The sequence below is a fragment of the Terrapene carolina genome, unplaced genomic scaffold, assembly GCF_002925995.2.
Source record: "Terrapene carolina triunguis isolate 2854851 unplaced genomic scaffold, T_m_triunguis-2.0 Scaffold234, whole genome shotgun sequence".
NCBI classification, from domain to species: Eukaryota; Metazoa; Chordata; order Testudines; family Emydidae; genus Terrapene; species Terrapene triunguis.
In genome coordinates this window covers 7239733-7266633 of record NW_020664585.1, presented here as the reverse complement: position 1 = coordinate 7266633, position 26901 = coordinate 7239733, and the positions used below count along the sequence as shown (strand labels likewise).

At 37.5% G+C, this 26901-nt stretch overlaps 1 protein-coding gene across 3 annotated transcripts in view; it reads right to left on the bottom strand.

Moving 5' to 3' along the window:
- ATP2A2 (ATPase sarcoplasmic/endoplasmic reticulum Ca2+ transporting 2) overlaps positions 1-26901 on the bottom strand; it is a 70046-nt gene that overhangs the window by 33296 nt on the left and 9849 nt on the right. For all 3 annotated transcript variants that reach the window (XM_024196179.2, XM_024196180.2, XM_024196177.2), the window contains exons 4-6: positions 24322-24426; positions 18619-18757; positions 3404-3484 (exon numbers count right to left, since the gene is read on the bottom strand). In XM_024196179.2, the coding sequence (XP_024051947.1) occupies positions 3404-3484; positions 18619-18757; positions 24322-24426 (325 nt within the window). The remainder of the gene's footprint in view (positions 1-3403; positions 3485-18618; positions 18758-24321; positions 24427-26901) is intronic.

The following is a 26901-nucleotide window of genomic DNA, read 5'->3' as shown; positions in this document are numbered from 1 at the left end:
TTTGGACACTGCAAAAGTGATTCAACTAAGATCTACTAACTGAAATTTCTTGCTTGCTGTTCCGATATAAAATTCTATCAGGCTGCAAAATAATTAAGAATAATTCCCTGTAAAGCATCAGGAAAGTAACTGGACTGATTAATATAATCAAAAGCCAGACAGATACTATACTATATACTTCAGTGACATGAGAATTCACATTCAAAAAAGGCATACATAAAGCAAGCTATTCATATTTTTGGAATAAGTACCTCCAGAGTTTAAAGTAACATTTAGAGTTTAAGACAGGCTCTTTATTTTAAGAGAAAGCAGGGAGCTAAACAGCTCATTTTAAGTAGCTGACACTAACAACATTTTGTTTTTTAAAAAAGCTTTCGTTTTCTTTCTATATTTATCTCGGGTGGAATAGGATAAACAGAGAGAATGAGTTTTCTGAAAAAATGTCATCCAAATTTCAGAGGCCAGTTTAGCACTACAGTAACTTTGTGTTATGCCATATTTCAGACTGGCTAATGTTAACATTTTGAAATTTCTGTATTAAGTTTTATTAGTTGCCTTCAAATTTGAGAAACTGATCAAATAAAATATGTTAGAGATAAGTGGAAGGGGCCAATGAAGAAGAAAATGGTGACAGTCAATAGGTCACATTTATATTCCAGGATGTACCCTTCCCCTCTCCCCCTTAATGGTGTTACAAATCAAAACTACCAGACTGCCCAATGCTATTCATTATAGCCCAGGACTTTGTCTTTGAGCATAAAGAGCCTATCATCTTTGTTGGGAGTGAGGAGGAAAAGGAACAGCCTAGAGAAAAGCATTACAGCCTCAGAGGATGATAGTCACTTCAGAGGCCTAGATAATGAAGCTATGAATATTGGGAAGGATTAAGAGGGACATTAGGTAAAAATGAAATCCAAAATAAAAGGAATAGAGACTATTAATTCATTTGTCTAATCATTCCCTGCTGTTGAGAAAAGACAACCCAATCATTTTTACATGTCCTTGAATGGACTATGGACAAGTGGAGCTCATGTCCAGATGTCTAGGCATATACCAGAAACATTCTAGCCTCCTTTTCCCTCTTATTACTTATTATTCCCACTTATTAATTTTAAATGAATCCACAAAAGCTATAGATTAGAATTTACATGTTTTCAAGTACTTTAAAACAGTTTTAAGGGGGCGTAAGAGCACAGGACGCAATCAGTATTTGGGTGGGGGAGGGAAGGTTTGGATGAGAACCGTGTCCTTAGTTAGACAGTATGTTTTTGAAATCTACACATGGCCAAATGCACTTCTTTGCAAGGTCAATCTCTCATAAAAGCCACATGTTGCTATTGCATTTATTGAGTTACCTGTGATTTTAAGGTGTTAAATCTGGCTTATCACAAGCCTCAGGTGGTAGAGTGTAATATCTGGATTCCAGGGCCATACTAATAGCAGATTATAGCATACTATATAAGGTTTGTTCAGTACACATTTTCAAAATGAAAACATCTTTACAAGCCACTGTTTGGACTGAGTATCAAAGCAAGTTTTGAAAGAGAGTTAGTTTATGTAGCTTTCAGCACTTCCAAGCTTACCACTTTCTCTTTCAGTTACAAGACTGACAGCTAGGTCAATGAGAAGTAGAAGTTGTAGCTCAGAGGAGCTTCTCACTGTGTGTGAATCCTGAAGAAACACACTACAGTACCATTTAATTAAGACACTCTCCTTCATCTCCCTGATCAGGGTGAAATTTCTTAAGTCTGGCTACTCTGCTGAATTAGAAACCCAGAAAAGAAAAAAACACCTTAGTAGTCAGAAATTCACCCAGACAGGAAAAATTCATTTTATTGAAACCTAGGGTCTCTTGAAGAGTAATTGAGCAAGAGTTTCTACTAAGCCCCAGTTTCTGCTTCTCGTCATCCTAGGTCAATCTGGATAACAAAGTCTTAAAAAGTTTATATATTATGTAAAACTCCCCATACCTCAAACAAAGGGTTTTGACCACAGTGTAGCCATGAAAGGAGAGGTGTAAACAAGTGATAGGGTCTTCAGAACTCAGGGTGTTTGACCACATTTTTCTGAATTTTTGTATGTTTGCTATCATAAGGTCAATAAGACAATTTTGTTAAACCATGCACAAGACAGGCCCCTGAAGTCAAACAAAAAATAAATTCAGATTTGCTTTTATAAACGAGGAAAACTGATGTTTGGCAGACTCAGTATTTAAGAGTACTACAGTATCACATGTTGCATAACATACTTCATTTAATATGAGCTTCCTTAACTTTAAAAAAAAAAGTTACTTATATCTGGGTAATACACAGAAAATGCTTGATCGTTCAAACCGAGTGAACTCCATAAATGGCAAACAATTGCTAGTGAGACAAGGTGGGTGAGGGAATATCTTTTATTGGTCCTACTTCTGTTGGACAGAGACAAAAGCTTTCGAGCTTACACACAGAGCTCTTCTTCAGGTCTGGGAAACCCTCGCATAAAGTATCACTGCTAAATACAAGGTTTGAACAGGTTGTTTAGCATAAGTAGTTAACAGACCTCAAGGAAACATTCAAGGTGAAGTGACCTATTAACACTCCTCCAGAGGAAAGGAAGGGGGTGGGGGTTTGTTAGGGGGTTACAGATTGGATTTATGGCTTATTACAACAGTGTGTCTGTTCAGTCCATGATTTTTAGTGTCTAGCAAAGTTATGAATTTAAGATCCCAGACTTGTCTTTTGAAAGTGTTTTTCAGGTTTCCTTTGAGGATAGGTCAGATACAGTGATCGTTTTGTGAGAAATGTTTACCCACAAGTGATAGGGTATTTTTGTCTTTTATTGTTTTCCTGTGAGAGAGTGTAATGATTGTCTGGTTTCACCCACATAACTGCTATTGGGGCATTTAGTGCACTGGATAAAGTACATCACATGTTGTGGTAAGTATGTGTAGAACCCATGGATCTTGAAAGGGGTGTTATGTGTTGGGGGGGGGGGTGTGGTCATTGTAGCAGTGGAGGTATATCTGCAGGTTTTGCATCTGCACAAAGCAATTGCTAGTATAACCCAGTACTTCATATTTTTATAGATAATTGGCCACAAATCAGTAGCCCCAATTATGGCTTCCTCTCTGATGTAGTTTCATTTTACATAAATGTATCTGCCAACAATCCCAATAAAACTTCAGAAACCTCAAAGAAGAAAACTCATTAGTCTCCCACAAGTTGAGCCTATATAGCCAAGTATTTAGTGGTATATGTTCATCATTGCAATATGAGATTGCAAGATCATATTGTTCAACAGCCGTTGGCCGTTATGATACAGTAACCAAGCAAACCACATTACTTAAGCAACTTGGGCCTGACAGTGAATCAAAACCAATTCTAAACATATACTTACAGAACTCAAAAATGATACAGCCTACCTGTCAGAATTGATTGGTCTACCCTTAGAGTTGTAGATTTGATAGAAGTAAGTCTTATATCAGCAGGAACCTTGTCACCAACTATGGATTCAAAACAAAGTTAGAGAATTTAGTTCAGAAATGATTTATAAGCAATCATTCTATATCAACAACTTTTTTAGGTGTTTGCTGAATAACTGCTCAGTAAGTGTTCAGTTAATGATACTATCAGCATTTCCTATAGCTTTTGTAAATTGCAATATTCTCTACAAATGTGTTATAAAATTCACTTTGAACTGCTAAAATAATTCAGACTTGTATAAGCACTAATAAATAAGTCTGTTTGGTACAAGTTTACAAGTCCCTGAAAAACAGAAACGAAAACATTTTATGTTTCCATGAAGTCACTTCTCAGAACACCTGGAGATAGTATGGACAGAACATGGCCCACTAGAAGCTGAATGAGTTCCAGAAGCAACTGGAGAATATACATTTCAAAACTTTTCCATGTATCAAAAAACCCACAAACTACTATGGTTTTCAGGCACTGATATTGGCTACTGGCTTTGACTTTCTCCTCCAGAAATTCTTTGCTTACACAGTATCATATTTGGCACAAAAGAAATAGCTAAAGTTAGTCCTCAGCAATCCAAAGATGGGAAAAATACAGAGAATTTTCAAAGTTAAAAGAAAATATTTGAAGTTAATACAAAGGCTGCAGTACCCACTTGTTAGGGACCAATCGTGAATGTAATGCACTCCTAGAAATATGCTAGCCATTGCAAAGTTCTAATGCTATATTCTAAACATGGTCATACAGTGCAGAGGTCAATTTTAGATTTGAATAGTATATTGGCTTATTTTTTCCATAGCCTCATAACAATATGATCAGCTAACCATTAAGATACCAAGTTCTGAATCCCCATTTGTGAATTGTGATGACATTCACATTAGATATTTTCTGTCCTGGGATTGACTTTATATATTCTACCTACTAGATATTAATGCAAACATTAATGCATAGCCAAAGATAGGACAGTAAATAGAGAAGATGCTCCTGAAGATGCTAGAGAATAAGCATGAGCCCAGAGCTATGTAGCTGGCTATTCTCGCCAGCATCTTAATTGTTCCCCCCCCCCCCCCCGCATCTTCACTGGGTTTTTTAATCCCAAATTCATTCCCCCTTCTACTCCCTCTTATTCTGTCATTCCTGGTTTTCAAGTCACAGCAAAATGAACTGCTGCTCTGTCACCACCACCATTTTGTGAATCAGCCCAAGAAATTGGTTTGTGGAGGCAAATAAACCTGTTGAAACTTGTTAATCTAACTCACATTTCTGTACATCTCTTTATATGCTGCATTTAACAATTTCTAATTGGTTAGTATAATCCTTGTATAAAGTCCATTTCTATTCTTAATGTGGAAAGTCTCTAATTTCATTTATTGTGAAATAAAGCATACAAGTTCTGAAGGAAACAAAGAATCTGAATGCTTTGATCACTAGCTAGTTAGAACTGATCTTGTCAGTGGATGGAATCATTACAACAGTCCCTCTCTAGTATGTCCCTGCAGTAAAAAAAGCAAGCTGCAATTCCTGCAGGAACTGCTTATGCAACTAGAAGCAATAGTGCACATAAAGAGAGTAACAGTGTAAATAAGCCAGCAAGAATGTTACAACCTTACTCAATGTATACCAGTTAATAAGCAGAAAGGCCATGGGTGAGAGGTAGGATCTGAGACGGAGGACTAAATGAACACTATTTTTAACTGTAAAAAGCCAATTTAAAAAAAAAAGAATTCTGTGCCATATTCTCCATGATTGCTCACAAGGATAAAAATAATGCTAATTGGAAAATTTTCCCTTCAGGTGACAAACATAGAAGAACTACACTAATTTACAAAAAGTCCATCACATCTGTGTATATGAAAAAGGCCAATAAATAGCTAAATTCATTTTCCATTTTGTACCATTATTGCATGTGAAAACTAATCTAAGCTACAGTGCCCTTGAGCAGTGAGAGAAAATAGCATTAGACAAACAATGACCAAGGCCAAAAATGGGAAAACTATTTGAATATGCTCCCCGGATGTCGTGATGAGGTTTATATGTAGACATTTGATAGCAGCTGGTTTTCAGCTATCACAATTCCACAAGAACAGAAGGCTAATACCTCAGTACAAAGTGGTACAGGTCTTGTCAATCTGTATGCGTACACTGTTGCTGTACTTTCAACAGCTGAGCATCTACTAGTATCTCAAATGTACTAATACATTTGACAAGGCTATATTAGAAGACTGGATCTCTTTACCCAGAACTTTACATGTACACAGAAATTCACTGTAACCATCTAAAGCAGCACTTAAAAAAACAAAACAAAAACATAAGACAGCACATTTTCTTTTAATTGAAAAGAACATGAAGGAAAATATACTTAAAGAAGTATCTTTATCTACTGCTTTTGAAGTTCTATAAACTGTTCAGCAAACTGGTCAGGCTAGAGCTTTGGTCTGCTAGGTTAATGATATCCAATGACCTGCTAATCCATGAAATAAATATTTACTTCTAGTCACTAACAATTGTTTTAGGCAAAAGGTATTGTGACCAAGTTAACATTTCATTGTTCTAGAGTTTGCCAGCCTGTCCAAATGAATTTAAGACAGACACCATGTGCACAAACATTGAAGTTGTACTAGGTGCCACAATACAGTACATAGATTTAGAAGAGTTCTGTTTCCTCCTCTATAGTCACAACCCAACCCTCCAATTCTTCCTCTTCCTTTAGAGCACAAACTTTTTTATTCTGCAAGTAAGCTAAAAGATTTATTTTAAAAATTACATAGAATTGACATAGCTCTTTGATGATTGATGGTGCAGAACTTGGAATCTGCACACATCCACATGGGATAGGTAAGTATTATTGCCATTTTACAGACAGGAAAACTGATGCAGAAAGACAAAGTGACTTGCTCTACGCCATAGCCCAGTAGTGGCAAAGCCAGCATTAAAACTCAGGACTTCAATTCCTAATCCAGTGTCCATACCTCCATCTATTCAAATCCACCTGTATGGCCAGTAACATAAAAAGTTTAGATTACAAGCAGAAGTGATTCAAAGCTTGTTGCATTTTAAGACCACAGTCACATCTCTAAATATGTAATGCAGTTTACACAAAATTAGTCCGATGGACAGCCCCAAACAAGTTACAAGACTGCATTTCTCACTCACCCATTCTTACTCTTTCAGTGAAGACCACAATCAAGGTTCAAACCAGTTTACATAAGGACACTAATGCAAAACCTTTTTATGATAAAATTAACCTTTTTAGGCATTGCCTCTGAGCTGTTCTAGTCAACATGATAGTTAAGACATTGTTAGCCATCTGGAGCACTGACTACACTACCACCAGTGCAACTGAAACTCTGGTAGTAATCACAAGAATTTTTTTTGGCAAAAAAGTCTAGTATACACAATGTCTCAGTCATTGGTAGCTTCCTTCCTCTATATCATTCAACACTGGAAAGAAACCAGGTTTAATATTTCAGCTGGTTTCAAATCATCCATAGAAACAATACAAGTATTTCAGAAGGACCAAGATATATCCCTAGGCCACAAACTAGGGTTGAAGCAAGCCAACAAAAACCTGAACACAAAGTATTTGGAACAGTTTTTGGCTGCTACAGAACTGCCACAAAGTGAGATGACATAGAAATGACTAGGCTATGTGTTAGAGAGAGGAATTCCACTATATTTCCTCCAAACATCTAAAGCTACTATTAATATTTAACTGGATTATTTTCCCCAGAAAGAAAATCAGAATTACAGTTGTGTGTGGTTTTTAGTTCCAAAAGTAGATTGTAGGATTACAATGCCTCACTCCAGAAGACTGAAAGATTACCTAGACCTAGAGATAGTGGTTTTAGACAGTGCCCTGATTTATGCATCATTTCTTTATAGATATTGGCCCAAATCCTGCTTCCCTGGCTCATACAAGCAGTCCCATTGACTTCAAAATGGGTTCTGTAAGTAAAGAAAGCAGGATTTTGCTCAGAAGTCTATTACTCTTTGTGCCACCAAAAAATGGAATATTTTTCAGCAAAGTTTTAATACAAATTCCGATGTGCAATAAAGAAACTTGTTTTTTAAAAACATATCATTAGCCAAAATAATAAGAGGTTTAAGTACTGCTCTAAACCGTGTGTGTGTGTGTGTGTGTGTGTGTGTGTGTGTATTTTGAACTGAGGTGGACAATTTAGGACATTCAGATTTAAATACAAAACTTTTGGGCCAGCTTTAATTTCAAATTCATATTGCAACTAAAAATATTGATTCATCAGATATGCAGATCCTGGAACTTTAATCAGAATCTGGTTCTAACTTTTAAGTACCTGAAATTACTGAGTATTTCAGCTCATTAAGGTAAGATTGTGAGAAAATTATTGGTAACAGTTGACTTATTTCTAGTGCCATCTATTTTGCTTTTGCTGTATTTTATTCCCAAGTTTTAAATTGGTTTTCAGGTTACCTAGTTTGTTTTGCATCTCATCCTCATCCCACCCTTTGCTTTGTCTGTGTATAGTCAGATTAACTTTGGGCCTAGTACTGCAAAGATTTACACAAATGTAACTTTAAGCATTATAGTCAATGGGACTACTCCCATGTTTCAAATTAAACAAATGTTTGCAGACTTGGGATCTCTGATTTTGAGATCATAGAGAAGGGACTTTCTATGAGACAGAAGTAAAAATGTTGACTCTATAAACAGTAATAACTATAATCAACTGCAATATCTGGGTACTTTGGGGATGATCAAGGATACAGGCTGCAATCCCATATCATTTAAGTCAACGGGAGACATTCCATTAATTTCAATCAGGCCCATATTTGTTGAAGACTGCAGCATTATTACGTTGAGAGATTTTCAAATCAGGACGTAGAATTTTACTGTGATACACCCCCAGACAAAGTTTTTCAGCCTTAACCCCAAAGGTCTTGGGTGTTGTTTAAAGACAAATTAAAAGATGTATGGAACTAACACAATTTAAAGATGCCAGGTTGGCCAACGGAGAGAGCAAATGTCTCTACGCACAACACAATTGAGTGTACGGACTTCCCCGCCAATGTACCTCAATCTGAAGAGCCACCCTGCGGGAAGAGCGGGTTTTTCCAGTTTCCACAAACATTCAGAATTGGCATATTTGTTCACAGTCAATGCGAAGGCTCCTCTGAGAACTGGACTAAAACCACCAATCAATTAGACATAATCCAGATCACCAACTGTAACAGTAAAACCAGCACTGAAGAGCTATATATCCCATCATCAGTTGAGGGTTCCCACTACCACCACACTTTCATGTTCTACCCCAAAAAAATTATTTTCGTTAATGCAATGCTTTGGATAAAAAAATTCCCAATTCCAGTCTATTCAAACCGGAGATTAATAGTATTCTAGGCTAGAATATCACCTAGCAAACCATGTATTTAACAGTTAGTCTGAACAGGTTTAAAGTTCAATATAGATGGTGCCTAAAAGGGAATATTAACACTATTTGAACTGTAGTTTGAATTCCAGACCCACATTACACTTTTGGGGTACACACTGAGTTGGAGTCAAGCTAATAAACTTCCACTAGACTGTGGGGGAGAAATGATTATCTCCCAAATCCTGCATAATTTTAAACAGACAGACATTCTATTGTTAGTGTTGGTTTACAGTGAAAAGGGATTGGACGTTCAACACACCTTAGGAACAGCCATTTCACCATTACAAAACATAATGGCCCCCAAGAAAGCGGTTTTGTTTTATGTATTTAGACAATCTTCAAACACATTAGGGAATTTTAAGATACATAGTCAGAGCTGTTAATGTGTTCAATTAACCAGATGTCTCTTATCCCTGAATTGAAAGCTTGCCAAGAAGAATCAAGGTTTGCACGCCTAGGTACTTCATACAATATTAAAAAAATCCCACAAATCCTCAAAGTTGAACAGCCAGTTAGTCTGAGTGCACTAATGACAAAACAGCATACTGAATCCCTGAAGTTGCAGCAACACTGATTTCATTATGGAATAAAAGAAGCCTTTTGAAAAGAATACCTCTTATTTATAATGCTAAGTTTAAATAGTTTAGTCATTTCAGTCTCGGCAGAGAAGCTCAAATATGCCAAGTACCATCATAAATATTACTTTTTTAATTTATACTCAGTGTTAACAATTCTAGGCCCATATTAATTCTGACTGTTTAAGTGTCCATGGTATCAATTAAAAAAAAAAAAAATTTGTTCCCTCTTATGGGTTTTCATCTAAAACTAACAATCACAGAATGTATGTGGGGATCTTTAAGCTTTTAAAGTAAAAAAATCTTTGTGGTCTTTACTGTATAAAAAGCAATTCTATGCCTACACGCTACAGGCAACAGCTTTAGTCTCTCATGTTTGCATATTCTAGCTGTTTGCAAAATATTTCCTATACACAGAATAGTGAATGCTGTTAAACTGCAGAAACTGTCAAAACAAGAAAACTTAAGTTTGCCCACTATTGTACAATAACCTTTCACAAGAGAGTGAACTTAATTATTCCCCTCATTCCTAAAAAGAAAAGTCATGTATGAATATGGAAGGTCTGAGCAGAGGGAATATCAAGACTTAACCTGGACTACTTATGATCAAGTAATAAGGCCACCAAAAATGTGGTCTTTTGGGGAAGGAGGGATAGTACAATAATGAACAATGACAGTCCCTTCAGTTCTAAATATGCTAATATTGCTTGGAATTACTACCCATGCAGACAAATAAAACATCATATGTTTCAGAGATATAGCAGTAGGTGCTGATTACATTTAGGTTGAATAATACAGGCAGGATAATATCCAAAAAAATTTCTCATTTACCATCTGTACTGGCTTTCTACCGGTGTTATTTATAAATTATACTACAATTAAACTTATACAATGCACTAAACTGATATTTGCAACACTGTGGAATGTCCACTGGTCATACTGAAAAGAGGTGGATGGACTACTGTGCTCTTGCAACCATGGAGCAACCTGTGGGAGGATTCTGCTCAGATGGTCCCCAAACTTTAACTGAAGTAGTTAAAATGTATCAAAATGCACCTGTTAAACATTATCACTTGACGTAGTGAAACCAAATTAAGTTTAACATTTTGAATAAAATAAAAAACAAAACAAAAAAAACTTTAGTCTATTAAAATGGACGGCAATTACCCAGCAAGAAGGATGCAATTTCCAGGAAGCTTGACTGTCTTAAAACTGACAAGTTCTATAGCAGAGCAGTAAAGTTGAAAAGCCATTTGAGGATAACATCTGGATATTTGTTCTATTCGTCAACTCTAGGTTACTAAGCTACACCAAGTTTGTTTTCAACACTTGAGTACTGAGAACTGTGCCCACCAGAAGTCAGTGAATAAACCTTAAGGCATATGTCCCAAACCCATTAACTCAGTCCTACTGATATCTGATATTCAGTTACTGTGATAATAGAGCAAGATAAAGTTTTATTATTTTTAATGAGCTTTTAAAAGGCTCCCACATAAATGTGTCCATGTCTCACAAAATTACGCCTATTTTCCACTAACTCTGCTGAACCCTTTCTGAAAGATGTAGTTTTCATGAAACAGATACTGCTTTAAAAAATTAATGTTTGTAGAGGCTTCAAGCATATAAACATGTGGGTCATGGTCTCCACTGTTTCACCTGCCAAGAGCATCTTCACTTGGCCTCTAAGTTTACTTAATCAGCTGCCTTCCTTTTCTTCAACTCACTTTATTTCATTCTGAAAGGATGAAATAACTAGTCTCTCAGCCCCCTCCCTCTCATCAGAAACCAAACATGTATTTCAGCTACTGTAAACTGACACCTGGGTGACTCCAGAAATACATCAATACAGAAAAAAAATTTACAAGAATAGGTAAGTGACCTCTCCATCCTTCCCAGTCATTGTAAAAAAGTTGGCTCCTCAACCATCTATTTCTAGGTGTGTCTAATTCAAGAGTGCTAATGTAATCTATCATTCATTGTCTTTAGGGTAACCTTCTAGCCCACAACAAACTTCACTAGAGAACTGTTCATTTAAACCCCTCAGTACTACAAAATTATTTTCAAATCATTCTTATAAAGTAAATTAAGCAAGTATTTAGCTTTTTAAAAAAAAAATGTTATTTTAATCTACACCTTCCTGACAAGATTTCTGTCTAAGTCAGGCCCAAACATAAACTGACTGTTTAGAGTCAGAACTCCTCTTGACAAAAGGATATTGTAGGGCTAGTCACTACCATGCAGTGCCAACTATATTATTATTCTACACTGAAAGACCTGTAGAAAGTATCAGTAATTTAGATGCCACTGACATAGCGGAGAAACCTACCACCTGGTTATTTACGCCACTCAATGGTGAGACACACTTGCCTGGACATACAAATGTCATTGGCACTCTGCCTAGAATTCCATGCCCAGATATGTATCCCAGTATGAAGTGCTCTGTCACTTCCCTACATGGTCATCTTTTTGCAAACACCATGTCAAAGGCCATCCAAATACTCTTACACTTGAGACAGAGGCATGCAGACAGTTCCTCTCACCTCCAAGTCTTGACACTAACTATGGGACATAGTATTGCTCTTGTCTACCCGCCCAGGAGCTTTCCCTTGTTTGAAACAATTTAATGCATTGTTTTCTTCTATTTAAAAAGTACAGACTATATAGCTCCCATATCTGAACTCATATTATGCTGAAGCATTTATAATATTCTTACAGCTTTTTGTATTAAGCCTTTGCCCTAAGAGGAGAGATCTTGGATGTTCATTATGACTACTGTAGTCACCTGAATTCAAAATGTATTAAATAATTTTTGCTAATATCCAAGAAAAGCAGCTGAAAGCAGTATTAGTCAAGAAAGAGTCTGTTCGTAGAATCTAACGCCTAATGTTCATGTAGTTTAAAATATGACACATTGAGAGTTCAGAGTACTTAAGTCACAATTTCTAAGAGGATTGTTCTGCAAATCAGATTTAAACAATATGATCATGCGACAAGTGACTAAATTTTAAAACATTTGCTAATGTTTGAATATACTGTTCTGTAAACAACTACCAAGAAGCTTAACATGAGTTTCCTACAGTAAGGGGGCACAAAACAGTATTCCAGTTGGTACCTGTACATGCATGCTATTCAGTAGTTGCAGTAAGGTATCACATTTGTTGACATTTGCAGCTACTTGGCTCTCCCAGATCACTTCTTTATGTATAAAAGCCAAATATCAATTTTATGTCCAACTACAATTGCGAAATAACTGTCGAATTATGCCTATTTAGTGCAATTATGTTCTTAAGTGACACACACTAATTGAATTGAATAGATCATCTACTATAATTCTTAAAAAGATGATCCTACTCCTAAACTCCAAATTATATCATGCCCTTTGCTTTTATTGTTAGGAGGGAAAAAAGAAAAAAACATGCTTCTGGAGTGAAATTATGTTTATTTAGGTATCAAAGGTTGGAATAAAGCTATTATAAGGAACAAAAAAGGACTTAAGTTACCTAGCACTTTAAATCAGTGCTTTAAAAAGTTACTCAATATCCAATCTGCTATTCTTGACTGGGTAGAGTGATTAAATTTTACCGTAGGGGACGGCATACACAAAAACAAAGGAAACGAAACAAAACCAAAACCCGGACCACACCATTAAACTCTCCATATAAAAGACAACCACCTACCCAAACATTCATCACAGTAATCTTGTATCGTGAACACATGCAAAAGCTTCAAATAATTTAGTGACCATATTTTCTGATTAACATGTTTGCTGCAAAAATAGGTCTCTAGAAGTATAACAGTTCAGATACACAACTGCAATTGCAAGAGTATGTACTTGAGCACTTAGTTTGCACCTGCAATTACAAATTTAGCCAATTAGGGCCAGATTTTCAGAAGGGCTGGGCCTCCATAATTGGGGCTGGATTTTCAAGGGAGCCCAGCACTCAGCAACTCCTATCGAGAGCAATCAGAGTCACTGAGTAGGCATGCTTTTAGAAAAGCTGACCCTAAATGCATAGCTGGTTGTGCCCAAAATACCCAATTTGCACATTTGTGGCAACTGTGTACGTGAATTAGGCTTGCAAATACATGAGTTTGCACATCATGCCTTTTGAAAGCAAGGTCTTTAAAGCTCTAGTCTGTCCTCCGCTAAAGAAAAGATTCAAGAAGTCTAGTTGTCATACTCCCATTATTTCTGATATTTTGGCTTGAATGAGCGCGTCACTTACAGCCCAGTCTCAGATCCCCAGACAGATTTTGTAATAAACAGAGCATGAGTGCATCAATCATTGCCAAGGAAACAAGCAACATCAAGTTTAGCAAGACTACTTTCACTTCAAGTTCGAAGTGCTCAGGGAAGACAGAGTTGGATGATGCATGCCTTTGCTTAAATATATCTTCGACAAACCTCAACATGACATGAGAAAAGTGGACAAGTACAAAACTATTTGCTTTTTTTATGTCTAATGATTCAAAACATTCCCATAACACTGATGTCCTGTAAGGATGTCTGTTTCGGTTTCCTGAAATTGATGTGAACCTTCCTGCAAATGTCAGATGAATCAGTTAGACCAGATTTACAATAAAACTAATTATTGCACAATTTAACATTTAAGGAGCCAGGAAGATATTTTGTTTTTAATTCAAGTTGCACTTCAGTGTGTCGTTTTAACCACCAATATATACTTTCATACTAGAAAGTGTTTATGGCCTTGAGCAGTATTGCCTTAAGAATCCTCAAGCAGTTGGCATATTCGGAAAAGTTAATTTTGTTCCAACTGCAAAAATCTAGCAACTACTGCCTTCTATTAAGAGAAATCCACCACTAGAGTCAATAAGGCACAGAAAGGAGATCTTGTAGTGCTGTGGAAAGCCTGCGGGCTCCACAGGTGTTCCATGTGTAGTTTCAAAGAGTCCCCTCCCTCACAGGGACAAAAAGAGAGTCAAGTAACATGATCCCCCTGGCTTTTCCACTTTACAAAAGTTGCTCAGTTGAAAACAAGCAATTCAGTTTCACCTGCACTCCAGTGAATTGGCAATACAGTAAAATCAGTCAGTATTTCCTTATGATTGGATGCTACCAACTACAATACATACCCTCAGGCTGATTATCCACTTGCAATTCTATTAATAATTCTTTACAGTATAATACCAAAGTAATGTGTCCCCTGACAAAGCAAATTGCTTTCAGAGATTACTATTCTATTTCTGGCACTTCAAGTCAGGTCCAAAATTGCTGCAGTAAGCTTCTAGCCCCAAAGTCTACATCACTTTTGTGTGGCCCCCCTGAGAAAAAAGAATTTAAATCAGTGACTTTTTGCTGTTGAAACAAGTAAATACAGAACCATGATTTTACCAATACCCATCTTACGAACAATCAGTTATATGAACCACTTTTCCCAATGAAAGTTTAAAAAATAAATAAACAAAAACCAGGAAAGCAGTGTCAAAGAACAAATCTACATCCCTTCATGTTCTGATGCCGTCAATGAAATGGAAATCAGTTTGCAGCGCACCATATTGCCACTTGTGCACCATACTCATTAATTTTGAGATGTTCAATTTCATGAACTTTTCATTCCCAATTAGTTTGTAAAAGAGGTTAACAGCAAAAAAGCCTCTGTTTAAGTCTGAGTGTGACTGTATGACACCAGAAGTACAGAAAGTGAAATAAGAGAAGTGTGACACTAACTGAAATCCAGAGACATTATGCTGCTTCATGGTCTATTAAAGCAGTTACAAACATCAAGTGCTGATTATATTAACTGCTTTTGGCCAAGTGTCCCTATAGGTACTCCACATCATAGAGTGTGCGCACCTGTGCATTCCAGATTGGAGATATTCTCAGTAGTGTCTGGGGATCCGTCCCTGCATCTGAGCACAAGGATGTCTGGGATATGAGGGTATATAGAGAACGGGCAGACCTGCCACCAGTCCAATTCTTTCTCAACCACAAAAGTTCAGTGAAAGACTCCAAGGCAGAAAGGAAGGAAGTGGGGCACCCATAGGGACACACATCTCAAAGGACTCCAGTTACTGTACAAGGTGCAGTCTTTTGGTTGAGACAGTCTGTCCTTTCATACATTCTGCAAATGAGATGAAAAGCCTGGGTGAAGCCCTAAAGACTCCAAGCTCCCCAACCCTCCTGGCAGAATTGATGGTTATGAGGAATGAAGTCTTAAGGGACATATGAAGGAGGGAACAGTTCCTCATTGGTTCAAATGGGGGATTTCTTCAGCACATTGAGGACTAAGTTTAGGTCCCATGGCAGAACTGGTTCCTTAACATGTGGGAAGAGGTTGAACAAGCCTTTGATAACCCTCATAGGAGGTTGGGGGGTAGTGATGAAGTCTGAAAACCTCTCATGGGGGAGTGAAAAGCTGTGATGGCAGCTAGGTGAAACTCAGCAATAATCCCATGGTTTTTAAATTGAACAGGTAATTGAGAATGTGCATTAGACTAGAGGAGGCACAGATCGGGGACTGTACCAAGTCTGGAAGTGTCTCCATTTATGCAGGTAAGTTTTCCTTGTCAAGGGTTTTCTGCTATGAAGCAATACAGTCTGTACCTCTGGGGAGCAGTCTTGCTCTACGCCAGGGAGCCATATCGCAACCACGCCTTGAGGTGAAGCACTGAAGTTTGGATGGTGATGGATCCTGACTCCTGAGGAGATTTGCTGTCAGGAGAAGATGGAGAGTGGGGTCACAGAGACATGCGAACCTGCCCTGGGAACCATACCTGTCCTGGCCATGATGGTGTTTCCATTTCTTCAGAACCTTGAGCAGGAAGGGAGTTGGGGGAGGGGGGAGGATAAGAGTACAGCAATATGCGAGGCCAAAGAATGACCAGAGCATCTCCCATCAAGTTGTGATTATGCCCTCCTCTTGAGCAGAAGCCTCTGTATGCCACATTGGATGTCACAAAGAGAGCCATCTGTATATGACCCCAGGTAAGTCATCTCTTGGAATACCTCATTATTCAGCTCACACTCATGGTTGATGCTGAAAAGCCTGCCAAGGAAGTTCGCCACTGTGTTCTATAGTCCTGGTAGATAAACTGCTGAGATCTGTATGCAGTGTGATATGCACTACTTCCATAGTTTTATGGATTCAGTGCAAAAGGACCGGGATCTTGCTCCTCCATGAAGACTGATATAATATGTTGCTGCTCTGTTGTCCAGGACTATTCTGATTGGGTGGTCCCTTATCATGGGTTGAAAGTGCTGACAAGTGATTCATTACAATACACCAATATGGAAGATTACCTCCTGAAGGATCTATTTGCCCTGACTTGAAAGGTTTTGGAAGTGTGTGTCCTGGCCTATCATGAGGTGTCTGTAGCAAGTACCCTTGTGGGAGGAGACTCCAAGAATGGAACTCCCACGCACACCTTTTGTGGATCCTTCTCCCAGTTTAGAGAACCAATGACCCTCAGAAGTACAAATACTCCTTGGAGAGGCCTTGCCTGTTGGAGGGGTAGAAAGTTCTCAGCCAGGCCTGAGGACACCCAGAGTGTAGTGTTGCTAAGGGTGTCACAAACACAGAGGCTGTCATATGGCCCAGAAGTTGCAGGCATGCCCTTGTTCTGGTTTGTGGGCACTGCTGTATTGTTGAGATGAGGTTGGACATAGTGGCAAATCTGTCCTGGGACAAGTATGCTCTGGTGGTGGTGGAGTCCTCAGTGATGCCGATAAAAATCTAACCTTTCAGGACCCAATTGTCCAGGTAGGGAAAAACTGTACTCTCAACTGGCAAAAATGGGTTGTGACAGTGAGAGGATTTTGATAAGACCCTTGGCATGGCGGAGAGGCTCAGGGTAGGACACAATATTGGTAATGGTCTCTGCCTACCACAAAATGTAAGAAATGTCTGTATCCCTCAAGATTTCGGTGACCAAGATATGGAGGTAGATGGGGTACTGTTTTTATGAGATCTGCTCTTGAAGGAGAAGATGATCTTACACTTGGCTGATATATGGATGTCTCCGAAATAGAGGCACTGAGAATGTCAATCATCGACCGGGATAGGGTCCCAGAAAGAAAGACAGCACTTAAAGACTGGGGATTCCGGCATACCACAGAAACATCAATTATCGTTAACTAAGGTCACTATAACTGCATGCTACCATATACAAGACAAGCTCAGGACAGGGTTAGGGAATTTTAAAGATTCTGAATGAGAAAAAGCTGGGCCAAGAGCCAATGCTAACTTCACTTTGAGAGCACACTTTCCCTGCATATTAAAAATAGCAGGATAGTTAACTTTAAGGGTACATAGTTATCTCCCCTCTGGATGGCTACTCTAATAACTAAATCCAAAGTGGGAAGAAAGATCAGAAGAAATTTAAGCTGTATATCAATTTATTATCTTAAAAGGATAACCATCTGACTGCCAGTAAGGCCTACAAAAATGTGAATACAACTATTTGTGACGTATTTTCAACAAGATCCACCTATAGACTTTGCACAGAAACTAAGTAGCAAAATCCTTAAAACAAAGGAAAAAAAAAGAAGAGAAAAGAAAAAAGAAACCATTGATAGTCCAGTTAGGAGTAGACAACACAATGTATTTTCACTTACAAGATAGCAGTCTCTCCAAAGTATAAGAGAATGTTACTTGTATTTTTTAGGAAGTGATGCAAGATTAGAAGTTGAATACCAGTGTTTCAATAGAAGCCATCCTGCTTTATTACAGGTATTTTTTAATCATTAAAAAGGACGATTAAAAAAATTGAAAATTACCAACTATTACAAATAACATTTAAAATGGTGACATTGGGAAGATTAGAGAAAAGTTTGATTTTGTTAAGTTTACTTTGCACATTGTTATTTTTCCTTTTTGTTTGTATGTTTTCCACACAGCAATGGGGAGAGGGGGGGAAAAAAAACAACCAACCAAACATATTAAAAACCTGTAATCCAGTTAAAAGCAAAAGATGTCCTTGCTACTATGTCTACCAATTAAAAGGTAATAGTAACCTAAGACAATTCAAAGATAGAAGTACTCATTTAAGGTAATTACAGATGAATGGAGGAGGTCGAATTTTCAATAATGCATAAATGAGGTGTCTAACTTGCACTATGCGTGCTTTTTAAAAAATCCCACCCAGGGCCTCAAACTCTTAAAATTAACCAAGGCCCTTTAGACATATGTAAACCTGTATTATTAATAAAAGGTATCTCACCAGCTACTTCCACAATATCACCAGGGACAAGGTCTCTTGCTTTAATCCTTTGTACACTTTTTCTGTCTTGTCGATATACTTTGCCCATTTCAGGTTCATATTCTTTAAGAGCTTCAATAGCGTTTTCAGCATTTCTTTCCTGAAAGAGGAAAAATAAGATAAGATGTGAGGTTTTAAAAGCTAGAGGTACTGCCAATTCTGACAACTAGAATAGTCACCTTCTAGTTTTCCACATGTAGCATTACATGAATACTATTTACTCAGTTATTCTATGTTCATTCACATAGAAGATACTTATTAGACCCACCCCCGTATGTGGTTGCAACTTCACTTTGAAGTTGCAGTCTGGAAAGCACAACAATAGAATTCAGATATTAGTGAGCCTTTAAACATCTAGAAGCCATTGCCTTGAAATGTACAGTTACCTCTCCAGAACGTCCATTATGTTTTGGTAGCTGGAGATCATGCAAACTATATATTAAGGGATCATACGGTTATGTTTTGATGCAAAGCAACACTCCAGTAGAAACATCTATTAAAACTAAATGATTCTACCCTAGTTCAGCTGTGCTTTATTACATAGAACACCTCCTCTGAGACTCAAATATACATCCATCCCACATCAGTCTGGTGTTTTCACTAGTTATTGATAGAAATTAAGATAGTGAAAAAAATCCAATCATTAAACTTCCTCCAATACTGTTCTTGTATCCCTCCTTTAGGTCTTTGTGCCACATTTGAACCATGTCAGATTAAGAGGCATGGACATATCCACTTACAACAGCTCCTTTGTTATCTAGCTTGGAAATAACTATTGTCCAAATGCTCTTTTCTTTGCACTTGTAAAGTAAGGACACTACATGACATTTCACACCCATTACTTGCCAACAAAGTACCTACAACTTCCCAGATATAGTGCCAAAGCTGGAGCTCCAGAAAAGACGGCAACACACTTAAGAGTAGGAACAGAAATTGTAACTATTTTTTAGCATCGATATACACACACACACACACACAAAAACCTGAATCTTCTTTCCATAATTAAGCTATGAATGAGTTATAGAAGATTGGACCTTAAAAATGACAAGAACCTTAAACTTTATTCTTTTCTTAAAGCATCTATGGGTATGTCTACAATGCAGCTGGAAGGCGCAATTCCCAGCTTCAACAGATGCACACGTCCTAGATTTGACCAATCTAGTGCACTAAAAAGAGCAGTGAGGTAGCAGTAGCACAGGTGGCACTAGCACAGATTGACCAGTAACATCTTAAACATAGTATTGTCTAGGTTTAGATGACAGAACCAGTAAAACACCAGCAGCCTATCTCCCCGAGCTCTACTGCTGTTACCACCAGTGGAAGTACTATGATGAGAAATTAAGAAAAATATTAGTACAGACATCTTAAGTCTGCCCTGTTGAGTATAGAAATTCAAAGAGGATGCTTTTTGGTATACAAAACTTACACCAACTTTTCCAGACTTACACCAGCTGCCAAAGGTTCTCTCATCTAGTACATGTCTGAATTGTATAAAGGCAGACAATTATCTTTGGAAATTCAAACCATGAGCCATTAGAGCCTAATTTGTCAGCTGGTAACACACAACTGATTGCTCATGTGTAGTACCAGTTCCAGCAGGCAATGAAACACCTTGAACTACACACGTTACATCAGCTGATCTGGTGAATGCTGTGAAATAACTGGAGGGGGAAGAGAGATGGGGATGCCATATATACTAGCAGCTACGAGGTACCTTAGGTGTAAGGAAGCTGGGGAGTATGGCCTAAACCCATGGCATTTCCCCTCTCCACTGGATGAAAAGCAGAATTTAAGCTCTTGATCATGAGCATAGGTTACTCTGCATATACAGATAGGCACTGAGGTCTATTAAGTTTCAATGACCCTATTAAATTTGAGGGGCAAAGAAACAAGAATTATCAAATCAAATATAGAAGCTATCTGATAGGAGATCATAGTTAACTCAGTCTTCAGAGTTAGCAGCTCAATAAATGAATTCCATCTTAGAGATCAAGATACATGGGTCATCAGACATAAATAAATGCCACAACAGAAAACAAGCACCCCTCCCCCCCATCTAATATTTGAAATTGCCAAAAAGAAATTTTACTTCACTGTCTAAAGTCAGCCCTTCAAAAGTTTAAATCCAGTTCTCCAAGCTGTTTTTTTTTTTTTATATAAAGTCAGTCAACAATTGCATCTCCATCACCCACAAAACAAAAAAGAAAACAAGACAGAGTTTCATGAGAGTTAAGACAGAGCTCCTGCCCAGATTCTCCATTAGTATTATCTAAAAACTTTAAAGGGCTGAAAGAGGAAATGTTTTTTAGAAATCAATTAAAGACAGATTAACTTAAACATTTAAAGTTTCTTCCAACAAAGAACATAGTGACTACATCCTTACCCAGTACATCTCTTTATACCCAATACACCCAGGATAGCCTCAAATTTATTCTCTTATATTTCTATTTTGTGTTGAATTACAATGTTCAAGTATTGGACAATGAATTAAAGCTATTTAGTTTTTTTTTATTCTGCTCTTTTAAAAACTCAATCTTTTTGCAGTTTTTCTGACTGCACAAGTTCATTTACTTCTGGAATTTTTCAGCCTATCACCAAGTAACAGAAAAAGTTTTGATGTAGGGATTATTGCATTTGGATTGGCTAGTTTTTATTATATGTGCATGTGAGTGAGTATACTGTAGATTTTAAAACTGTATGAAATTGATGGTTTTGAATAAATGAATCACCTAGAATCAGATACAGGCACTGAAAAGTGTAAACATTTTTCATCTTTTTAATTATATTATATAGCATAATCCCTCCATCTTCCATAGAAAAAGATATCCACCACCAACTAAAGTTTTCTCTGCATTTAAGGAGAATGCTTGTGGGGGAGGGAGACATGGAGAAGCAGGAAGCCAGACTTCAGATGACACGTCCACATAGGAAGTTTCTTCCTACACTGATTTTAATATATTTAAATATATCTAAATGGTTCCAAGAATGCCTTTGATTCTTTCAGCATGGAAATCAGTAGGTTTCTGATCTACAGCCTTCAGCTGAGTGCCCATTATACACTTTGGATTTTTTTCTTTGAATTGATTTTGTCATACTTGCTTTTGAGGCGAGTAGTTAGTAGCAGAGTCCTTGTTGCAATGTATACTAAAAGGAAAAAGCTGGTCTATTAGGGATGCTTCAACAAACAAGTGTATTCTACACATTGGCTTTTTCTCTTGCTAAGTTAGACTTGTGCATGCATTCTAGAGTGGGGTAAAACCCAAGCATAAATATGGTTGCCTTGTTAACCTGCACTAAACTTTATTCCCCCATCTTCACTAGATTTAGCGGGGGGGGGGGGGGGGGGGTTAACCAACATGAAGTGTTACTTTATTCCAATCCAACACTAGAGGAAGAGCTTTTATATTCCTGGTAATATAGAACTCTTTTAGGACTAAGTTCTTTGTGGCAGGATTTTGGTCTACCTCTATGTACAGTGCCTATACAAACTTAACTGGATACTACTTTAATAAATAAGTTAAAGACCCTAGATTTTGACAAACTTGAACAAAGCTTCCAAAAGAACAAGTACTATGTCACTATTTAACATCACTTCAGCTTTGAGGGTGAGAGGAAAAGGTGTAAGGAACTGCTCTATTGGTATGTTCCACATATGTATGCAACATCAAATAACTTATGTATTCAACTGTGGCACCTGTGATATTCACATTTTTGAAAAATCTGACATCACAAAAAATAGGCACAGTACAACACACGAGAATATGCATTATCTGAGACATGCTGACTACAGTGTCTCTTTAAAGTTGTAAAATATTTCAACTACTTAGGTTTACAAAAGTTTAGAATTAATCTAGCAGGGAAAAGTTTGAAGGACTAAAGGTAAAATCTGCAGCAGCATTTGCATGTCACCGTACAATATTTCCCTTCAACTGTCAAAAATCACTGAACCCCTGAACATTTTTTCAGCTGCAAAGTAATGTATTGAATATTTTTATATTATTATGAGCATGCCTCTAAAATAAAATAAAAAGTACCCAATAAAAGTTTACCCATTTGTAATTTAAGATAAATTGTTTTGTGCAGCATTTAACCAGAAAGTTTGAATTGTGCTGCCAACTGAAATCCCTGGCTAAGAAGTCAAGTTTTTTGCCTCTTTGTTAAATTTGATTATCTCCAATAGAATTTGGACATTTAGTTCAAAACCCTGAAAATTATGAAAGTTTAGATTAGTCAGATACTACCATGAATTTGAAATTGTAACTACTCAACTCTCCATATCAAAGCCTTAAAATCAAAGCCAAATAAAAAATAAATAAAAAAAGTAAAACTAGTTTGGCTATTTGAATCCAAGTAAAACAATACTGCCTACTGAACTTCAGAGATGCAAGACACCAAATTTAGAAATGCATACTGTGTGTAGTGGACCTATATTTTTTATTAAATACAAATGTGAAGATTCAAGTTTTCATTGTAGTATGGAATACAGATTCACATTTCTCTTTATATTTAGAAAGATCACTGAAAGAGAGAATACTAAAATTTAAGCTTGTATGTTTAATAGAATGCAGATAGCAAATATCCATACAATAAGACTCCAGGATTGGCAGTCTAGAATAGAAGAGTCAGTGTGAAGTGATGGAAACTGCTACAATCATGACAAAGATCTCTGTTCAGAATATCAATAGGTTGAATCACTGAGTTTTGCAGTCTGTTAGAGCCCAATTTTTTAAGTTCTCAGACATTTTGACTTCATGAATTATACCTGTGTGGTGTATAGCTCCAGTAATCATGGCATAGATATATGCCTACGAGTCCTAGACCATTGTATATCTGAGGTAACCACCAATCCCCAACTTTGCTCTACATCTTATTTGCATGCAACAATTTCATTGGTTGTATGAGAAACTGCATAGATAGTAGCTTACTAGTCCAACTCCCAAACCTATCCAACTGCCTGGGCTTTAAGCTACGATATTATGGAGGCACCCTGGTGGTGACTCCATAGTTAGGTTAAGTTCTAAAACAGTGGTGGGCAACCTGCAGCCCATCAGTGTAATCCACTGGCGGGTCGCGAGACAGTGTTTATACTGACTGTCCGCAGGTACAGCTGCCCGCAGATCCCAGTGGCCACGGTTCACCGTTCCTGGTCAATGGGAGCTGCGGGAAGCAGCGCAGGCTGAAGGGACATGCTGGCCACTGCTTCCCGCAACTCCCATTGGCTGGGAACAGTGGGATAGAGTGATTAATATTTGTTTCAACAGCAAATAAAAAAAATGTTCAAGAACAGCATAAATTTTTAAAACTTAATAGCAATGTTCATGAATGGCTTCTACTATGAACAACCTCTTTCCTAACGTGCTGAAAGATATATAAAGCAAGCCTATGGCCAAACACATCCATAAGGTATTCTGTGTTGTGTGTTTTAGTCTACCCACGTGTTTAACATTTCTGTAGCTTCCATTTTAGCTTTGGGTCAACACTTCATGTCGGAATTCACATGATGATTTTGGTTCCGAGTAGTTTAATGTTAACAATGTATATAGTACTTTTGGTATATGCCTATACTACTTATAAAATCTGTACTGTACAAACATCATCTACTTCTACTAATCAAGAGCCTAAAGGGTTTCTGAGGTTTGGTATTATAAAAATATGTTTGCTTACCTGCCACACACCCACAATTGCATTAGCTACTAATATAAGTAAGATTACAAAAGGTTCTACAAATGCTGTGATTGTTTCTTCACCTTCTTCAAACCAGGCCAAAACCTGCAAGAGAAATCACAGTTAATCTAAATACAACAGAAATACACACACAACAATATTACACAAAACATGGAGTTTAGAATTTTTACAGAAATATCTATACCGTTATCACCAGGGCTGTCGATTAAATCGTAGTTAACACACAAAAATTAATTCCATTTAAAAAAAGTTAATCCCAATTGCAGTTTTAATCACATTGCTAAACAATAGAACAACAATTGAAATTTATTAAATATTTTGGGATGTTTTTCTACATTTTCAAATACATGGATTTCAATTACAACACAGAATACGAAGTATACAGTGCGCACTTTATATTATTTTTATTCCAAATATTTACTCTGTAAAAGTGATAAAAGAAATAGTATTTTTCAATTCACCTCATACAAGTACTGTAGTGCGATCTCTATCGTGAAAGTGCAACTTACAAATGCAGATTTTTTTTGGTTACATAACTGCACTCAAAAATAAAATGTAAAACTTTAGAGCCTACAAGTCCACTCAGTCCTACTTTTTGTTCAGCCAATCGCTAAGACAAACGTTTGTTTACATTTACGGGAGATAATGCTGCCCGCTTCTTACTTACAATGCCACCTGAAAGCAAGAAAAGGCATTCACATGGCACTTTTGTAGCAGGCATTGCAAGGTATTTACATATTTTAAAAAATTACTGCAACTTTATATTTATAATCTGATTGGACTTTTTGCCTGACTGGCCACTGGTTTGTATTCTGGCACAGAACTATGCCATCAATTGACGATATCAACGAATGGTAGTCCCCCCCGCCTTTGTCAATATCAGTTTGTGGTGGGGATTTTCTACGAATAATTAAAAAGCAGGGTAGGGATGGGAGCTAAATGAACTTGGGAGGTTTATGTAAAGATCTAACAATGTGGCTTTTTCCTCAGTTCAGCTTTATTACATTCCCAAGCAGGAGGACAAGGTACCTAATGATTCTATACTTGTAAGGCTTCAGATGAAGTTTGGGGATTCTTTAGACTTTGTTATTTACCAGTCTCAAGCACTTCAGGTACATATGGAAAAGGCCTATTCATTGAATAAGTTCAGGCAAAATTCTGCAATAACTGAGGAGACAGAGTCTAATTCTTTAGTCAACATGTTGAGCAACAGGAAGCCTGTTAAGTGACAATAAATGGGAACAATGTGTAGAAATAATTAGTGCCGGTAGTCAGGCAACACCATTATGAGTCACTGACCAACTCAGAAGCACCTTACCAAGTAGGCCAAAAAGCAAGCAGTTACTAAAGACACCATCATTCCGCTGTCATGCTGCACTAGAACTATTGCTCAATTGTGAAACACTCCAGGATGTTAAAAAGGATGAAGGATCAACAGCACGAGAGCCTTGAACAGAAATAATCTGAACCACCAAGCAAGACCAATATGAGAGCAGATTTTATTAGGATAGAGGAAATGTCCAATATTGTGACTGGCAAGGCAGCATTGGGTTAGGCTCAGGTTAGAGAGTGTATAGTCTAGAGGAAAGAGTATAGGAGTTCCTAGCTTCTAGTCTTCAGTTCTAACCCAGGCTCTTTCACGGACTCATTGGCTGCATCTACAACCTGTAATTCACTGTTGCTGCAGCTCCACCAGTGGTAGCAATGGTGTAGGCTGCAGTTTGGATGGAACTCTAGTGTTTTTAACCACTATGGTGTTCAAGCTCTTTCTACAGACAGCCTCCACTACTGTTACAACCAGTGGAACTGCAACAGTGTTTAGTTAACATGTTATTATCCTAGTGTATATGAGGCCAGTATGTGGCCCTGATAAAGCCACTTAGCATCTGTGTCAGTCTCCACCATATGCACGATGAAAAAATACATCTCGGAGGTCCTATGAGGAATAGTTAATCCTGCTTTGAAGATATAAAGCAATGACAATGCAAGCGTTTTCCAACATTCATATCAGCATATTAGATAAGCCACATGGAGATCTGGCTGTCTCAGGAAGAACCAAAATAATGTTGTAAGGGAAACTTCTAGGTTTATGATTATGGTATCAGTACACCTGTGCTCAATAGTATCAAGTATCTAAGACAGTGGTTCTCAAATTTATTTGATTGGACCCCCCCCTTTTTTTGTGTCTGTAGTAGTTTACACAGCCCCACCACACAAGTACATATATTGATTAAAAACAAACAAAAAACACACACCATGCAACTCTCATTGACTATTAACAACAGTAAGGCATTGATTCAAACAAAGCCAACAATCCATTGTAATAAGAGCAAAAGTAAAACTGGGATCGTGGCCGATGCTTACAATTAAATGTGCACACCATGTCGTAGCAAACAGATTAACGTATAGATGGCAATGACTTTGTATAATGCTGTGCAAGCTTAACAGAAATCCATCAAAATGCACAGTGCCATCTAGAGTCATATGCACAACGCCATCAGAGGACCTGATATGTCTGGAGGAAGGCCTATCCCAACCTCTGCTCTAAGAGACCAGCCG